We start from the raw sequence: 15101 nt of genomic DNA, 5'->3' as shown, positions 1-15101 counted from the left end.
CCCCCGGGGGGGTTGTCGCTTTGAGTGCCATGCAAGCCGCATCTGACACGACGAGAGAAACATGCAGACGCCGACATCCTCTCGGGCGGGGTGAGACAAGCGTGCGCGTGCGCGACTGCGCGGCAGCCACTGAGGTCGCCCGCGCTGCTTTCACCGAAGTGCCATCGGCACACGGCCCCGTCAGCTGGGCCCACGACGCCTGCTGCCCCCCCCCCCCCCCCCCCGGCGATGGCGGCGGGCGGCGATCGCAGCAGCATGTGACAGCCTGCCACGTACCGGTCGCGACAGCGTGTCAGGCGAGGCGGGCGGGCAGACCGGCCGGTCCTCGTGATTGCGGCTCGGCTTCCCCCCCTCCCCTCCCTTAGTCTGACGAGGAGGGGGGGAGGGGGAGGAGAGGGGAAGGGGGAAAACGAGGGAGAGAGACGAGAGAGAGAGCTGGCTGCGATAGGCTTGGCGGTACGAGAGCGGCTCCCGCGCGAGAGTCGGCTACCTCGTCTCTCGTGTCCCGCGCAATTACGAGGTGGGCTTGCGTCGCGCCTCGTACGGCGGATATTTGGCCCGGCCGAGGAGGGTCGACTGACAAAGACCCAAATGCGCCGCCGGAATTCTACGGTAGATAGGTGTGTTGGCCAGTCGAGCACTGCTATATGCAGGTAGACCGTTATTAGGTAGGTACAACTTTCTTACGCAACCACAGCTTACCTGATTACTTCCCTTTGGCGCATTGCCGCGTACGTGCACTTTGCATCCGCTCGTAGATTGCATACGTCTACCTATGAGAGCTCAGCCATACACGCTTAGTAGATGTGTGTATATATATATATAGGTAAAGTAGGTAAAGTAGGTAAGCCTGGAGGTAGTTGCCTTAGGTACCTAACCTCCCTACGTAGGTAGGTACCTGAGCGTCTCCCCCGTAATTATACCGGTCAGGTGTGGATGTCTTTCTCCGAGACTCTCTCTTCCATTTATGACTTGCTCTACGGACCGCACGATTTCCTGCACAGCTGCCGCCCATCCGGGCGTTGGATACGGACGCTGTTTGTTCAGCCCAAGGGGTGAATTTTCCCCCCTCTGCTCCCTTTTCTACTACTGCGACGAGACAGTCTGCTCGTGGGGCGAGCAGAGGAGACTGAAGACGTGAGCGCCCGTCGAGTTCGAAGATAGACGTCGCCAGCTAGTTTATAGGGTAGTTAGGCGGCTGTGCCTTCTTGTCGTGTTCTCGGTCCCAAGTTCTCCGCCCGAACCGCAACGCATCTTCTCCGCTGCCGCTAGGCACCCGGGCTCGTGCCGACGGGCCGGCTTCGGACGCCCGGGACTCGGGACGAACTGGATCCCCCACCCTACCCGGCGCACGGGGGCTAGCCGTTGTCTGGGGCCGTCCGTGTTAGGACGCGCGGGCTATGGCTCGTCCGGTCGGAGGGTCGTTCAATAGCCGATGCAGTCTGCATCGTATTCACTGTTGGTTACTTAGTCGGGCCGGGCTCTGAGAGGGTGGCCCTTAATGTTGGGGTGCAGATCGGTTGGGAGACCGATGCTACCTGTTGGCGCGACTCCCGGTGTAGTGATATAAGTATACGTGTTATTTACTATACGATATACCTCCGTACCCACGTAGGTATATGTATACATGATAGGAGGATGATGTCCCCTATACCTATGCATTCGTGTCCTTCCGTCCTCAGTCTTCTCCCGTCCTCGCCCTTCCCCACCCTTCGACTCCGTCGTCAATGCGCGGTCGCCAGCGGCGCATCAGGAGCGCGATACGAGCCATGCCGCGACAAAGAGGGAAACGTGAGTCCGCGAGCTGCCTTCTCGGGGCGACTTCATGATAACGTTGCTGTGGGGTGGGGGTTGGTTCACGAGAATGGCATCGCTGTTTTCCCGTGCTATCTTACTACTCTAGCTGGCAGCCATTCACTCGTAAAACGCCGCTCGTGCTCCTGGGACTGCGACTGTGGGATTTACCTACCAAAACCAGAAAGAGAGAGGGAAATAAAAGGGGAGGAAGTGGGAAAAGAGAAAAGAAAACTAGGACGAGCCACCGCGACGTTCCCATCGTCTCGGCACGGGTCACGGCACAGGGTCGCCTGGCCCCCCCCCGCTCTCTGCGAGATCGCTTCGAGTAATTTTCCACGGGTGGCAATGGCAGGAAGACGGTAAGGGTCTGGAATACCCAAGTGTACATACGTATGTCGAGTGCCTACTTAGGCGACGGGCGCCACCCCCAAAGAGGACGTGGTGTAAAAGAGGACGTGTGCCAGCCGACTTTCCCAAACGGGGCGGTGGATGGGATCGTGTCGGGAATGTATGCGTGCGATGTACGCGTGTGCGCCGTTCTAGAACTTCGGTATTTTTACCCGCGTACCTACACGAGATCTACAGGTTGGAGATAGATGGGTACCTAAGGCAGGTGGACAGGTAGGAGGTAGGTAGGTGTAGTAAATAGTCGTAGCAGCAGCGGCAGCAAGTCGTAGGGGTAACCCAGGTCGGTCTCAATTTCTTCAACCACGCTGCTCTGGCCCGGACGGGACGGCTTGGGTGGGCGGGGACGATACCCGATACCCGATCTTCCCGTGTCTACATGGATATATCATCTACCGTCATGGGATAGGCTGCGGCGCCGTTTCGTTGGGGCTACGTAAGTAAGCACCGCGGGCTTGTGTAAGTCTACATCAATGGATGGATAGGCTGGACGGGCGTGTCAAGCGTCTATTCTGGTCCACTACCACATGGCAACAAGGGTTTCCATCCATCCGTCCATCCACCCATCCATCAATACATCCCATCCCATCATCCTGTACTCCTTCTGCTCTCGCTATTTCGCTCCCTCTCTCTCTATCCCCCCCCTTGCCTCCCCCCGCCCCCTCTTCCTCTCGCTACCCGTCTCTTTGGTATTCTTCTACCGGGAAATTTCCTCAGGGCGACACGTAAGTAGATCCCGGTGGATTCGGGATTTTTGCCACTGGCGGCAGGTCTTACTACTTGCGCGCTGAGATGGATATACGATAGACTACGTGAATAGTCTATCGATCCGCCGATTCGGGTGGACGCGGGGGGGGACCCAGAGTAGGGTAAGGGGGGAGAAGGGCTCGAGACGTTTTCTTCCTCCCTTCGGAGATCGATAGATAGGGTCGTATGATAAGAGGCTAATTGCGTCTAGCAGGACAGAACGGGCAGTCTTTTCCTTCCTTCTTCTCCCCCCCCTTCTGCCATACTCTAATATGCCTGGGCATCTGAGTAAAGCACCCCCTATCGATCGATCGAAATTCCTTACTCCCCCCCCTCCTTTCCTAGTTAGTTATAAGCTCGGATATCCGCAAATAAGAACCCTAGGGCTGAGGAGAGTCGGGTCTTGGCGCCCGAACCGTTGGAAATTTCTGCTAAAGGATAGGATAGAGTAGGATAGCTAGCGTGGCCAACGGTCCAAGAGACTAAGTCAAGTCAGGGAGCGTCGGCAGTATTGTATTGCAAGTATAAAAGACAAGGCGATGTGCCGTCGGTCAAGTACCTACCTACGACGAGGAGGTACCAGGCCAGACGATGCAAGAGGAAAGGCGGGATCTATCTGCAGTCTGCGGGTATTTCTATCGCGCGAAACGCCGGGTATGGACAGCGGGTGTAGCGTCCGAGAAAAAAAAAAAAAAAAGCCCGCGACTTGCATCTACAATCCATCCCGCGCCTATTCCCGCATCTGGTCTAACGTCTGGAATCGGTGACTCTGAATAGACCGTGGTGGTGCCGATAGATAGTCCCGATGGCCCCGGCATTTGCGGTCGTCGACGTCCATCTACGCCAGCCCACCACCAGGTGTGCATGAGCGCATATAGATGGGAGAGCGTGAGCATGGCAGCGAGCACGAGATGGAAAGCAAGGGCGAGAAGGAGGGCGAGAGTGTGTGGATGTGGTACGTGTGTGTGACAGTTCGGCTGCATCTATCGGTATTCTGGAGCGCGCCTGAGTTGCGGCAAGCATACGAGACACAAGAAAAAGGACGCTCGCTCATGTGTGACACGTTGCAGCTGCACCCAGGATGGGTTCTCAATCGCACACACCCGTCCTGTTTCTGCCATCACGGGGACGACAACTGGTGGCTCTCAAGCCTAGCCAGATAATACTCGGTCAGCGACAGCCAGAGGCAACCAGAGGCAACCCCTCCCTCCCCTTTCCCATCTCGAAGCACCAACGGTTGAACTGATGACGCGGGCAGGGTGACTGAGTTATTAAAGCCTCCCCCTCGACGCCGTTTCTAGCAGAGGACGAACTCGCCTGTCCGAAGGGGGGGTGAGTTCGAAGCTTACCTTTACGTGATCCGCCGCCTCGAATCCATGAGGGCGACCCAATGGATGGCACGGATGTCTGTGGTAGGTGCCTACTACTACGCGCTACTATGCAGTAAGGCCGGTGTCAAGTTGTTCATTCGCTCCAGTAATAACTGGAAGGGAGGATTATACGATCTCAGACACACGGCAAAGTCGAAGCCAATATTGTATTCTAGGTACCTATGTAGGTATGCATTATACCTACCTCCTAAGGCACCTAAAGTAGGTATGTAGGTGGGTAGGTAATGCAGTATACGATCGTCACGCTGTGTGTTGAGACACATCAGGGCCGCAGAGGGCGCCGAAGCCAGAGGTACACCTAGGCACATACCTGGGTGGGAGATTGGTACCTAATATACCGTATATGCAATGCGACGCGTCGAATGGATTGTCGGGCTGATCTCCAGGGCACACCGAGAGTATGTGGGTACACGTCAAGACAGTGCCTGTTAGTCACAGCTCAGTGTTATTGGCGCGCTGGGAAGGGCGGGGAGAGGCAAGTCGGCGGTAGGACGGGTTAGCAAAGAGATCGTAGGCACTTCTTTTTGTCTCGGAGCCATTAGCCATAGGCTGTGTCGCGTACACCCTCAGCTTGGTTGGCAGGCCACGATGAGGAGGGGGGAGGCCGTAAGATTCACGGAGGGGGATCTCTGGAAACCCGGTTCACTAGTACGGATCTTACGTAGTTTGGGAACCGGTAACTTTTCGTCCGGCTTGCTGTCGGGTTTTTATTTCTATTTTTATTTCCGCCTCTTAATTTGTACTTCTTGTCGCCCTCCCTTTCTACGAGCACAAAAGACGCAGGGGTGGAGGGGGGGGTGGGGGAGGAAACCCGCCTATTTACAGACCGAGTCGGGTCGGTTGGGTGGCATGGCGTGGCACGGAGAAGAAGAAGGAGGTGGAGGAGGAGAAGATGCTGGCGTGCTACTACCAGTGCTACCTCTTAGCGATGATAGACGCTGCCGCCATTTTAGTAACCACCGGTATGCTCCCAGCCCTCGAGGCCCTCCCCTCCCTCTCTTCACCTAGATGGAATTATTGTCGTGCCGCGGTAATGATATCCAATCCCACCTCGACCTTGCCTACGCGAAGGATCCCCGCGTTGCCGTATGCTAGGCTTACATGTGTAAATAGGAGAAGAAAAAAAAAAAACCAGAACACAAAGAAAAACTATGAGAATAGCGTCGACACCGCAACTTGAGGATTTCTCCTGCACAGAAGCTTCGGCAACTGTCAAGAGTGGCCAGAGACAGCCTCAATTTGGTTGTCGCCACCAACGAAACCGTCCAATGACGGGATGAACGGGGATCTCTTCGGGACGTGTTTTTGTGCCGGTAGGTATACGTATATCGGGTAGGTAGGTAGGTAGCTATACGTACGTGCCTGTGGTAGTCATCTCTCTCCCTCTCCTCTCAGACGTCATGTCGTTGGACCGTCGATGGCAAATCTCGTGCTTCTCACCCTCTGCCCCTCCCTCCGGATGCTGATATCGCTCGCCTGTCCCTGCGGCGGCATTGCATATGAAACCGGGACACTTGAAAACTTGTTTTTAACGTAGCGACGGTGACATATGCCTAACTACCTAGCTAGCTGCGTGCGGGAGCATGCCGACCTCCATGCGTACACACACACACACGCACACGCACATGTGTAGTAGAACGAGATCCTAGTTTGGATTACAAACCTACCTAGCTCTGCCGGCCCCGGCGAATATTCGTTGGTGAGGCGTGGAGGGAATTCTCCACCAGTCAATCTTCGAATGTTCAGATAGCACGGCAGCCCTGCCATTGGGAAAATGCGGTCGCATCCCCGGTCTCCGTTTGACATCTGCGCGCGCAATTACGGCCAATTTGTCACGCCTCTGGGTTGGTTTGGTGGCAGGGAATTCCCGTCAGGCCGGTTGCTAACAGAGGCCGTCGCATCGTCGCTGGGTTTCAGGAATTGCGACATCGATCTGGCTCACCTCTGGCCGGTTAGCTGGGTCTAGCCGCGATCGCCTTCCCCATCCGGCATGCCGTTGGGTACGGTATGCACATACGCAGTAGCAGATGTCCTGAACATACGTGCTGAGATCATGTGTGCGTACACACCTCTCAAACCTGTGAGTACACGCCAATACCAGACGGGCTTAGGAGACGCCGGAGGCGGAGGCGAAGAAGGCCCAAGTACCTACCTACGCAGGCCGGCGGGGGGTGAGGGGGAGGTGTTGAGGAGGAGAAAGGGGGAGGCCTCGAGATCAAGCAAGTACCCGAAGGTCGCCGTTTTTTCTTGCTACGCCGACCGAATCATCATATCAGGAACTTGTGACAGTCGGCTGATCTCGGTATCGATTCCTCGAGCGCGGAATCTCATTAAGCAACCCTGGGCGATGACAGAATTATCACTAAGATATTTCATTGCCTCTGCGCCTCTGCCTCCCTGCATCGTCAGCCAGCATCCGATGTACTTGCACGCCCGCACTTACGCGCATGTTGCATCCATACGCTACGTAAGCTACCTGAGCTGCCGTCGACCTCCCAATACCACATGGCTGCCAAGTCTACCCACCTGTCTACCCCTACTACGACCTACACACATGTCCATCCCCGCCACCGAAAGACGTCAGAGCGTCGGGAGGGAAAGGGAGGGAAAAAAGTGCGGGTGGGTTGGAGGGAAGGGAAAGAAGAGAGAGGGAAAAGGGGCGGGACACAGCCGGAATCGATCGGTGTGCCCAACGTTGCCACGTACAGGGCGTAGTGTAGATCGGGGCTTGGTCCCTGACGGCGCCAGCGAAGGATGGTGGACGGCCTCACCACCTATCGAATCCGTACACGACCTAGGAGGCGACCCCGCCGTAGGGACCCTCTCTCTGTCTTTCCTCCTCCCCTCCCTCCTGCGCCAGGGCCGCGTTCCGTAGCTGAGAGGATGTTATGTATGTATTCGCTGTAAGTCGGCGGGGGGGGGGGAGAGGCTATACAGATATAGGTAGTAGATAATAGGTAATTCGAACTGTTCCGGTCAGCTAGTGTGGGGACGGTACATACACCGGTACTTCTCGCATTACTTATATTCATCCGATTCCAGAACTTTGAATACCTTATCTACTCATATGTACGCAGTCCGTCCGTCTCTACAGGTACCGAACCTTACTAATTTTAGGGGAGGCAACGTATAGGCTATCCCAAAGATGTACCGTATCTAACTAACTTCCATAAGGTACCTAGAGGTATCCAGGTACGTACCTGGCATACTCCTGTTCTGGGGCTGCCCCCTTAGAAGTAGAGGTATCTTCTAAGGTAGCTGGAGGTACGCACGTAGGAGGTACCTACATGCAGGTCAAAATGGCTTAATATACCCAGGCAGATCAGGTACCCTTTCTAGCCACCTACCTACGGCACCTCGACCTGGGCAGGTGTGTAGGTAGGTATGTACCTAAAGGTAGGTACCTGCAGTCCCTACCTCACAGGATTAGGTACCTGGAGGAGGAGGTAGCTGCCTGGCTGCAGTGAAGGTAGGGTACATAACCTCTCTTATACCCGATGTACACACGCCTTCACAGCGAGAGTACCTAAGTACCCCCTAGAGAATGGGACAAGTCACGAAGACGGACTACCTAAAGGCACAGGTCAGAAATGTCAATTACATGTCAGGTATCCTAATACCTCCAGTACGCCATGCTGCCTCACGTACAATATCAGATTCATCCATCCACAGCCAAACATCCGGCGGACTATGATGGAAGGGGCCAGCTGTGCCGCCAGTAGTGCTGGGGTGGGACCGGAAGAGCCCATGTTGAGTCAACCAGCCAGCCACTGGGCATCCCCGGTTAGGCACATAACCTGCTTACCTATCTTGGGTATCTAGGTACTTAAGAGGTATGCGTATACCTACTTGCCAGGTACCTCTATAAGGATGGGTCTGGAGGGAGGGTGCCCTAGGTACTTAGGTACCTGAGTTGAATCGCACATAGAGGAGGTAGTAATCTTTAAGGTTAGGGGCCCTGATTGAAGTTTTGGTTACAAGTATCTAAATACCTAAGGTATACGTAAGTATGTACATGCATCAAACATATGCCTACTTAGGCTTTAGGAGGTACCTATGCAGACAAAAGTAGGTACTTCTCTTGACGAAGCTACACGCCCTTTTCCGATGTTGGAATTCCCACACGGGAGGTACCTAAGGTTAAATCTCGGAGCGGCGCCTGTCTCAGATGTACCTAATGTATATAGAGGTTCAGCGCCGTATTGATCCCCATTATGGGATTTCCCCAGGCGTCGAGGCCCCCCCTTCTGATGCGTTCTGTAGCCAGCGACATACAACGCCACACGACAACACGCGGCCGCCCCGTTGGAATACCTACATAATACCTACCTGTTACCTACCTCCAGAGTTACCCTGCGGTCTTGCACACTATACCTGGGCTTTTCACGTCGCCTTTTGCCTTGCCCCGCCTTGCCTTACCTTCACCTTACCTGCTACATGATTTAGCCACACGCTCAACCTTAGATGCGTACATACATTTCCCTCTCTTTCTCGTTAGCACACATACACACTCCCACTCACTTACTCCCGCCTTACCACACCACCTACCTACCTACCTACCTATCTACCTACCTATCTACCTACCTACATACGAGACTGCGACGTGCTGCTCCCTTCGCCATACCTACCGCTCCCACCCGCCCGCGACACGTCCATCTCGTCGAGCAGGGGAACAGGAGGAAGGGGAGGAAGAGAGAAAAAGAAAAGGACCACAGACGGAAGAGATACCTCTACTATTTTCCCCTCACGCACATCGCCTCTCCTCTCTCCTCTTCTCTCTCCCTCTCTCACCCTCTCCCCATCTTCCCACTCCTCCAGCTTCTTCCCGAAAAAATTAAACCCCCACGTTCGCGTCAAACCTCAAGTCTCCAACCAAGGCCCGCGTGAGCTTTTCCGGTACCTACTGGTTTCGTGCCATTTCGCATCCCGACCGGCCCAGCACAGTACATACATACATGCGCGCATCTCCTTACTGATCAACACCACGCCCACATCCGTCGTGCACCACCCATCCCTAGCCGCGGACGGCTTTCGACAGAGTTCAGGAACCGTTTGGACCGGGAACCAGCCATTAAGGTCGGAGAGAGATTAACTCTGCCTCGGCGCCCCCGCCATCATGTCGGGTTCGGAGGGAGGACATGACCTGCTTCGGCGGGCAACGCAAGCCATGATGATGTCCAAGTAAGTGAACCACGCCGAAGGCGAGGGCGAGGAAGAGAAAGACGAGAAACCCCGGAGGGAGGGGAAGATGTGCCTATATTGATTCACGCGCGCTGCTGTTACCGCCACTGCCCTATCCCCGTCTTCCTGTATCTGTCCTTTTTTTTTTTTTCCCCCTGGGCATCTCTTCCTCTCTACTCGCTGTCTCTGCTCCCCCCCTCCAATTCGAAGTCGGGATCGGATCACCCCAATCGCCCATCCATGTCCTACCTCTATCCTACCTCGTCCTCTCCCTCCTCCCGCATCGAGCATCCTCCCTATCTCAATCCGGCCCAAGTACCCGAGATGTGCTGAATGCCCCGGCCCCCTTAATAACATGTATTTTTCCTATTCTCTTATTTCCTCCCGTCTCATTATCGCAAACCTTATCGAAACTCCACCGAGGTTGTTTCCCTTTTCTGTTTAGCCAGTATTTGCTTTCGCATTACGGATCACTACCCGAGGAAGGATAGAGGGCGTTCTACAGTTAGACCCTGGCTATTTTAGGTACTTATCTACCCTGCCCGCCTAACCACCAACTTGGCCGCAATATGAGAGAGAGACAGAGAGAGACAGACGGACAGACCGGGCCCGGCTGGGTGGGCGAGTTACCGCCGACGGCTATGCGCCCTCTCCTGCCTTACCCTGGTCTGGTTGGCCGTCTATTACCCAGCAGCAAACGGATGCGAGGTTACGCCGAGATCATCCCTCCCACATTATCGTAAGGGACACCCAGGGATACCGATGAGGCTCGTCCTCTGTTCGAGTTATCCCCAGTCGTCATCGGTCTTCAGGTCGTCACCGGCAGACACCATACCCAGATACACAGACCCTACTGCTACCCGCCGCCATCACTGCCCTCCCGCCAATATACCGCCGCTACATGTCCGAGACGCATCTGCCCAGCAGGTACTCCTGGCATTGCTGGTTGATCGTAGTCTACTTACGTCGCACCGTCAAGGCTGGCCGCCGATGCTCGCAAGGAACAGATTCCACGTCTACCAGGTCCAGCTCCTTTCTGCAGCCGGCTGGGAGCTACGAGCGCGGGGTCTCGTCTGGCCTGGGAGACGAGGCTTATAAGCGCTGTCGTGTTGAAGCCTGACTCCTGGACTCATCCGTTCGGGTCCCGCAGGGGAGCCCAATGTTGCTGCTCTCTCTGTCTCTCTCTCTCGGTCTAGGTTTCTTCTGCGCTCACCCCACCTGGCGTCGATCCATCTCTCCAACACCCCCCTAACGCCCCCACTTCCGCTCCCCCCCCCCCCTTCTCCCCTCCTCTCCCTCCCACATGGCGAGTGTCATGGGTATTTGTGGATGGTCGCTTCGAATGCCAGCAACATCTTCGGCTGGCCGAAATGGCTCGTGAAATTTTCGTCTTTTTTTAACCACCTGCCCGCCCGCCTCGCCCGCCATCTCGCATCGATGGATACCCGGCTACGTAGCTAGGTCCCCTAGTGTTTTCCCTAGAGAGCGCTTTACCGGATACGCCCTATGCCACACCCTAATTTCGCAATGCCCTGCCTCGCGAGCTTCCCCTCACCGTCCGTTTAATATGCATCCTTTCTGATAATTTTTTGGTATTCCTCTTTGCATCATAACATCTTCAACAGCATTTTCCGTCGGCCTTCTAGCCACGTCTCTCTTTCCCTCTTTCCCCCTCTCCCTCTCTCTCCCCCTCTCGCTTACTTACTTGTATTGATGTCCCGAAAATGATCGCTGTTAACACGTTCGTCAGGACCTCGACGACGGAGGACGATGGGGCCGACCAAATTGGTTATGATACCCCTCGATCCGGTGTGGCCACGCCTCAGCCGGATCTCCACGACAAGCGATTGCCGGGCATCATGAGCTACTTTGGCCAGGTTCGTTGCACCTACTCTTCGCACTATTCTTTAAGTCGCCCCTCTCTACCCCGAGCGCCGGAGACTGAGTCGACGCACCCTGCCTCTCCCCAGGAAGAGAAGGATCTAAGCACCGTCCCTCACCACCGACTATCGAGTCTGGAATCGGATCTGAGCAAGGACCTCAAGCCAGAATCTTCGCCTCTCCTTGCACATGAGAGGACCGAACCCTTGGCGTGTGTGCAGGCCTCGCGGCAGTCGCCATCCGATATCTATCTCTACCCTACGCCTCCCCGTTCCCAGACACCATCAGAAAGGGGAGCCAAGCTGTCTGACGCCAGCGGCGATTCGGAAGCGGCCGCTAGCGGCCAGTCGAGTCGATCTTCTCTGAACAACAAAAAGGCTACCTCAGATCTCCCACAATTCAAAGCTCGGAGGGCCACCTTGGCGGCCCCCCTCATGAGCATAGTCACTACATCTAGCGTTCTCGCCAGTCATCTGTCCATCCCCGGCAGTCGTGCCTCTACAACCACACCCAGTTCCCCCTCGGACTCTCAACCCCTCTTTGGCGATGCTCGTAGTTTTCACTCTACGTCCGCGTCGATTGATCGACTCAGGAAGCTAACTGATATTGGTTCGAGAAAGAGCGGCCCGTCGACGCCCACTCGAACGCTCTCGGCCGCCCAACCGTCCCAGCATAGCGAAAGATCACCGTCAAAACTGAGCGGGGACGGCTCGGATACGGGTGGTGCGCAAACGCCCGTCTCGTCCCAGACCGGAGGTGCGCAGGCGCCGCCGCAGCGGGGCAAGCTCACCGTCAAGATCCTAGAGGCGCGAGGACTGCGAAAGAGCCGTGACCCTTACGTCGTTGCCGTGTTCCAGAGGAACGAGTTGATCTCGCACGGTCCGCAAACATTCGAGGACGAGGACGAGCCCGCGGCACAGCCCGTTGCCATGGGTGGAATCGCCATACAGCGCCAGGGCAGCGATTCGGGCCGCCCGATGGCGATACCCATGCGCAGTCGCCAAAGCAGTAACACGAGCGTCACGGACTACAATACCTTCCGCAATCGCCCGCGAAGGTCATTTACGAGTCCCAAGTGGGACGCCGAAGCAGTATTGTGAGTGCCTGAAAATTTCGTCGAGATCGATCCGCACCCTCCGGACTCGTGAACTAACCCTATCCGGTAGTGATGTTGTTGATTCAGACATGCTAGTTGACATCTCGGTTTACGATCACGGCACGCAAGGAGAGGAGTTTTTGGGCCACGTGGACTTCCAAGCGACCGCCCCTGGCAAAGACGAGCCAGTCCGAGGCTGGTTCTCCCTGAGGGGAAATGCCGACACGACGCCCGACAAGACCCCGACCGGCGAGATATTTGTTGAAGCCGTCTACCAGAAGACGGAGAAGAAGCACTACGGCCCGGACGATTTCCAAATTCTACGTTTAATCGGCAAGGGCACGTTTGGTCAAGTTTACCAAGTTCGTAAGAAGGACACCGGTCGCATCTACGCCATGAAGGTACTGTCGAAGAAGGTCATCGTTCAGAAGAAAGAGGTGGCGCACACGGTCGGCGAGCGGAACATCCTCGTCCGGACAGCCATGTCGGAGTCGCCATTCATCGTCGGCCTAAAGTTCTCTTTCCAGACCCAGAACGACCTTTTCCTCGTGACCGACTACATGTCCGGCGGTGAGCTCTTTTGGCATCTTCAGAAGGAGGGCCGGTTCGACGAAAAGCGAGCCAAGTTCTACATCGCAGAGCTCATCCTAGCCATCCAGCATCTACATCACAACGACATCGTCTACCGCGACTTGAAGCCAGAGAATATCCTGCTCGACGCGAACGGCCACATCGCCCTCTGCGACTTCGGCTTGTCCAAGGCGAACTTGACCCAGAACGACACCACGAATACGTTTTGCGGGACTACGGAGTATCTAGCCCCGGAGGTCTTGCTAGATGAGGCTGGCTATACCAAGATGGTGGATTTCTGGTCCCTCGGCGTCCTCGTATTCGAGATGTGCTGTGGGTGGAGCCCGTTCTACGCGGAGGATACGCAGCAGATGTACAAGAACATAGCCTTCGGCAAGGTCCGATTTCCGCGAGACACGCTATCGCAGGAAGGGAGGAACTTTGTCAAGGGCCTACTTAACAGGAACCCGAAACACCGACTAGGCGCCATCGACGACGCGGAAGAGTTGAAGCGCCACGCCTTCTTCTTGGACGTAGACTGGGACATTCTATCGAAGAAGCTCATCACACCTCCTTTCAAACCCAAGTTGAAGTCCGAGACGGACGTTTCCTACTTCGACCCGGAATTCACGAACGCGTTGACCACGAACGGTTCCTTGAACGAGCGCGCGCAGCAGCTGGCGGCCGGATTCGCCACGTCGACGCCGTTATCTCCAACGACGCAGGCCAATTTCCACGGTTTCACTTTCGTCGACGAAAGTTCGCTAGATGATCACATGAAGGGAAGGTATGCTGACGAGGATATGGACGACATAGATCGTCGAGACAGCGAGTGGGACGATCTCGAGGACCTCGATCTCCAGAGGGCAAATAGGATGAGCGGCATCGTCCGGACGAGCACTAATGAGGAGGCGTTTGGTGATTCCCATTTCGACATATGACCCTGCGTTCGCGTTTCTTGTGTCCGCAGCCGTACGGCGCGAGGATGAACGCACACGTTTATCCTCGAAATTCATAGCGGTTCTTCCGACTGTTTCCCTGAGATTCTGTCCACGGCATCATAGCATGGGGCGGCATTATTGCATGAGATGACGGCTGGCAGAGGTTTTCTTTTCAGGTCATTGCGGAGTGGTACGGGCGTTCGGCTGCAAATAGTCAGGAACCATGGCACATACGTACACGAGACCACGGGAAACTTGCGGAACGAACCTTGTGCTCTTTTTTTTTCTTTCTAACTCGACAACGTCACGCAGGGGGGATCGGCCAGTCATGAACATACCCCACACACACACGCACACACACACACACACATACACACACACACACGCCCACACGCATACACAGCGCTGACTCCGCCTTCTCTTTCCCCTTTTCTATTTGGAATTCTGGTTTCTGCGTTGGAATGTGCCGAATTTGGATGTCGACCGCGAGGCGGGCGAAGGCCAGGTGGTTTCACGTGCCACTTGAGCATACTTGCGCACTTTTCCCTGATCAGGCGGGTCGGTCGTGGTGGTTCCTTACGAGTTTGTGTGTTCGTGATACGGTGTAAGCAGTCGGCAGCGACGCCACCGACGTCGGAGCAATCGAGTAAGGAAGCCGGCGAGCTGGTGTTCGCCTACGAAGAAAAAAAAGGGAAGAAAAGTGAGGATGGAGGGATTTGACTAGCCAGCCAACCTAGCTAGTTCTTTTTTTCAAGTCATTTATCTAGTACGCTAGGAATTCAACCTGAATTCTACTATTAGCTAGGTATTTCATTGCACGAACAACCAGGCAGACAGCGCTTCTTGTGCGAGAGGCGCGCGTATATATGTTTTGTGCGTGTGCTATATAGTAAGTGATATGAGGAGCCCATACGTTCTCCCCCCTCGCCCCCCCCCCCCCCCCCTTCTCCATCATATATCAACCTACATAGCATACGCGCGTACGGGGCGACCTTACCCATCATCCGCATCGGGAGATACCGACGACGACTTGCCTGCGTACATGCTCCGGGTGCGTAACTACAAGATTTAGCTGGCGTCTGCCGCGCCGTC

General features: G+C 55.5%; 3 protein-coding genes across 3 annotated transcripts; 2 read left to right on the top strand and 1 right to left on the bottom strand.

Moving 5' to 3' along the window:
• Positions 1 to 3492: 3492 nt before the first annotated feature.
• GGS23DRAFT_83677 (uncharacterized protein) lies at positions 3493 to 4153 on the bottom strand. Its single transcript, XM_051521324.1, has one exon. The coding sequence runs from the start codon at positions 3930 to 3932 to the stop codon at positions 3585 to 3587; it is 348 nt and encodes a 115-aa protein (XP_051371302.1). The 5' UTR covers positions 3933 to 4153; the 3' UTR covers positions 3493 to 3584.
• A 2085-nt stretch (positions 4154 to 6238) lies between these two features.
• On the top strand, positions 6239 to 7358 carry GGS23DRAFT_83622 (uncharacterized protein). The gene has a single exon (XM_051521323.1). It carries the CDS (start codon positions 6331 to 6333, stop codon positions 7213 to 7215), a length of 885 nt encoding a protein of 294 aa, XP_051371301.1. The 5' UTR covers positions 6239 to 6330; the 3' UTR covers positions 7216 to 7358.
• Positions 7359 to 11245: 3887 nt separating this feature from the next.
• On the top strand, positions 11246 to 14009 carry GGS23DRAFT_597387 (kinase-like domain-containing protein; the record flags this gene model as incomplete). The annotated part of the gene is made up of 2 exons (XM_051518620.1): positions 11246 to 12498; positions 12569 to 14009. 2 exons carry the CDS (start codon positions 11246 to 11248, stop codon positions 14007 to 14009), a joined length of 2694 nt encoding a protein of 897 aa, XP_051371300.1.
• Between the last annotated feature and the right edge of the window lie 1092 nt (positions 14010 to 15101).

The sequence above is a fragment of the Durotheca rogersii genome (genome assembly GCF_024521655.1).
Source record: "Durotheca rogersii strain YMJ 92031201 chromosome Unknown GGS23scaffold_12, whole genome shotgun sequence".
Classification (NCBI taxonomy): Eukaryota; Fungi; Ascomycota; class Sordariomycetes; order Xylariales; family Xylariaceae; genus Durotheca; species Durotheca rogersii.
The sequence above is the reverse complement of the archived record's forward strand: the minus strand, read 5'-3'. Positions and strand labels throughout refer to the sequence as shown.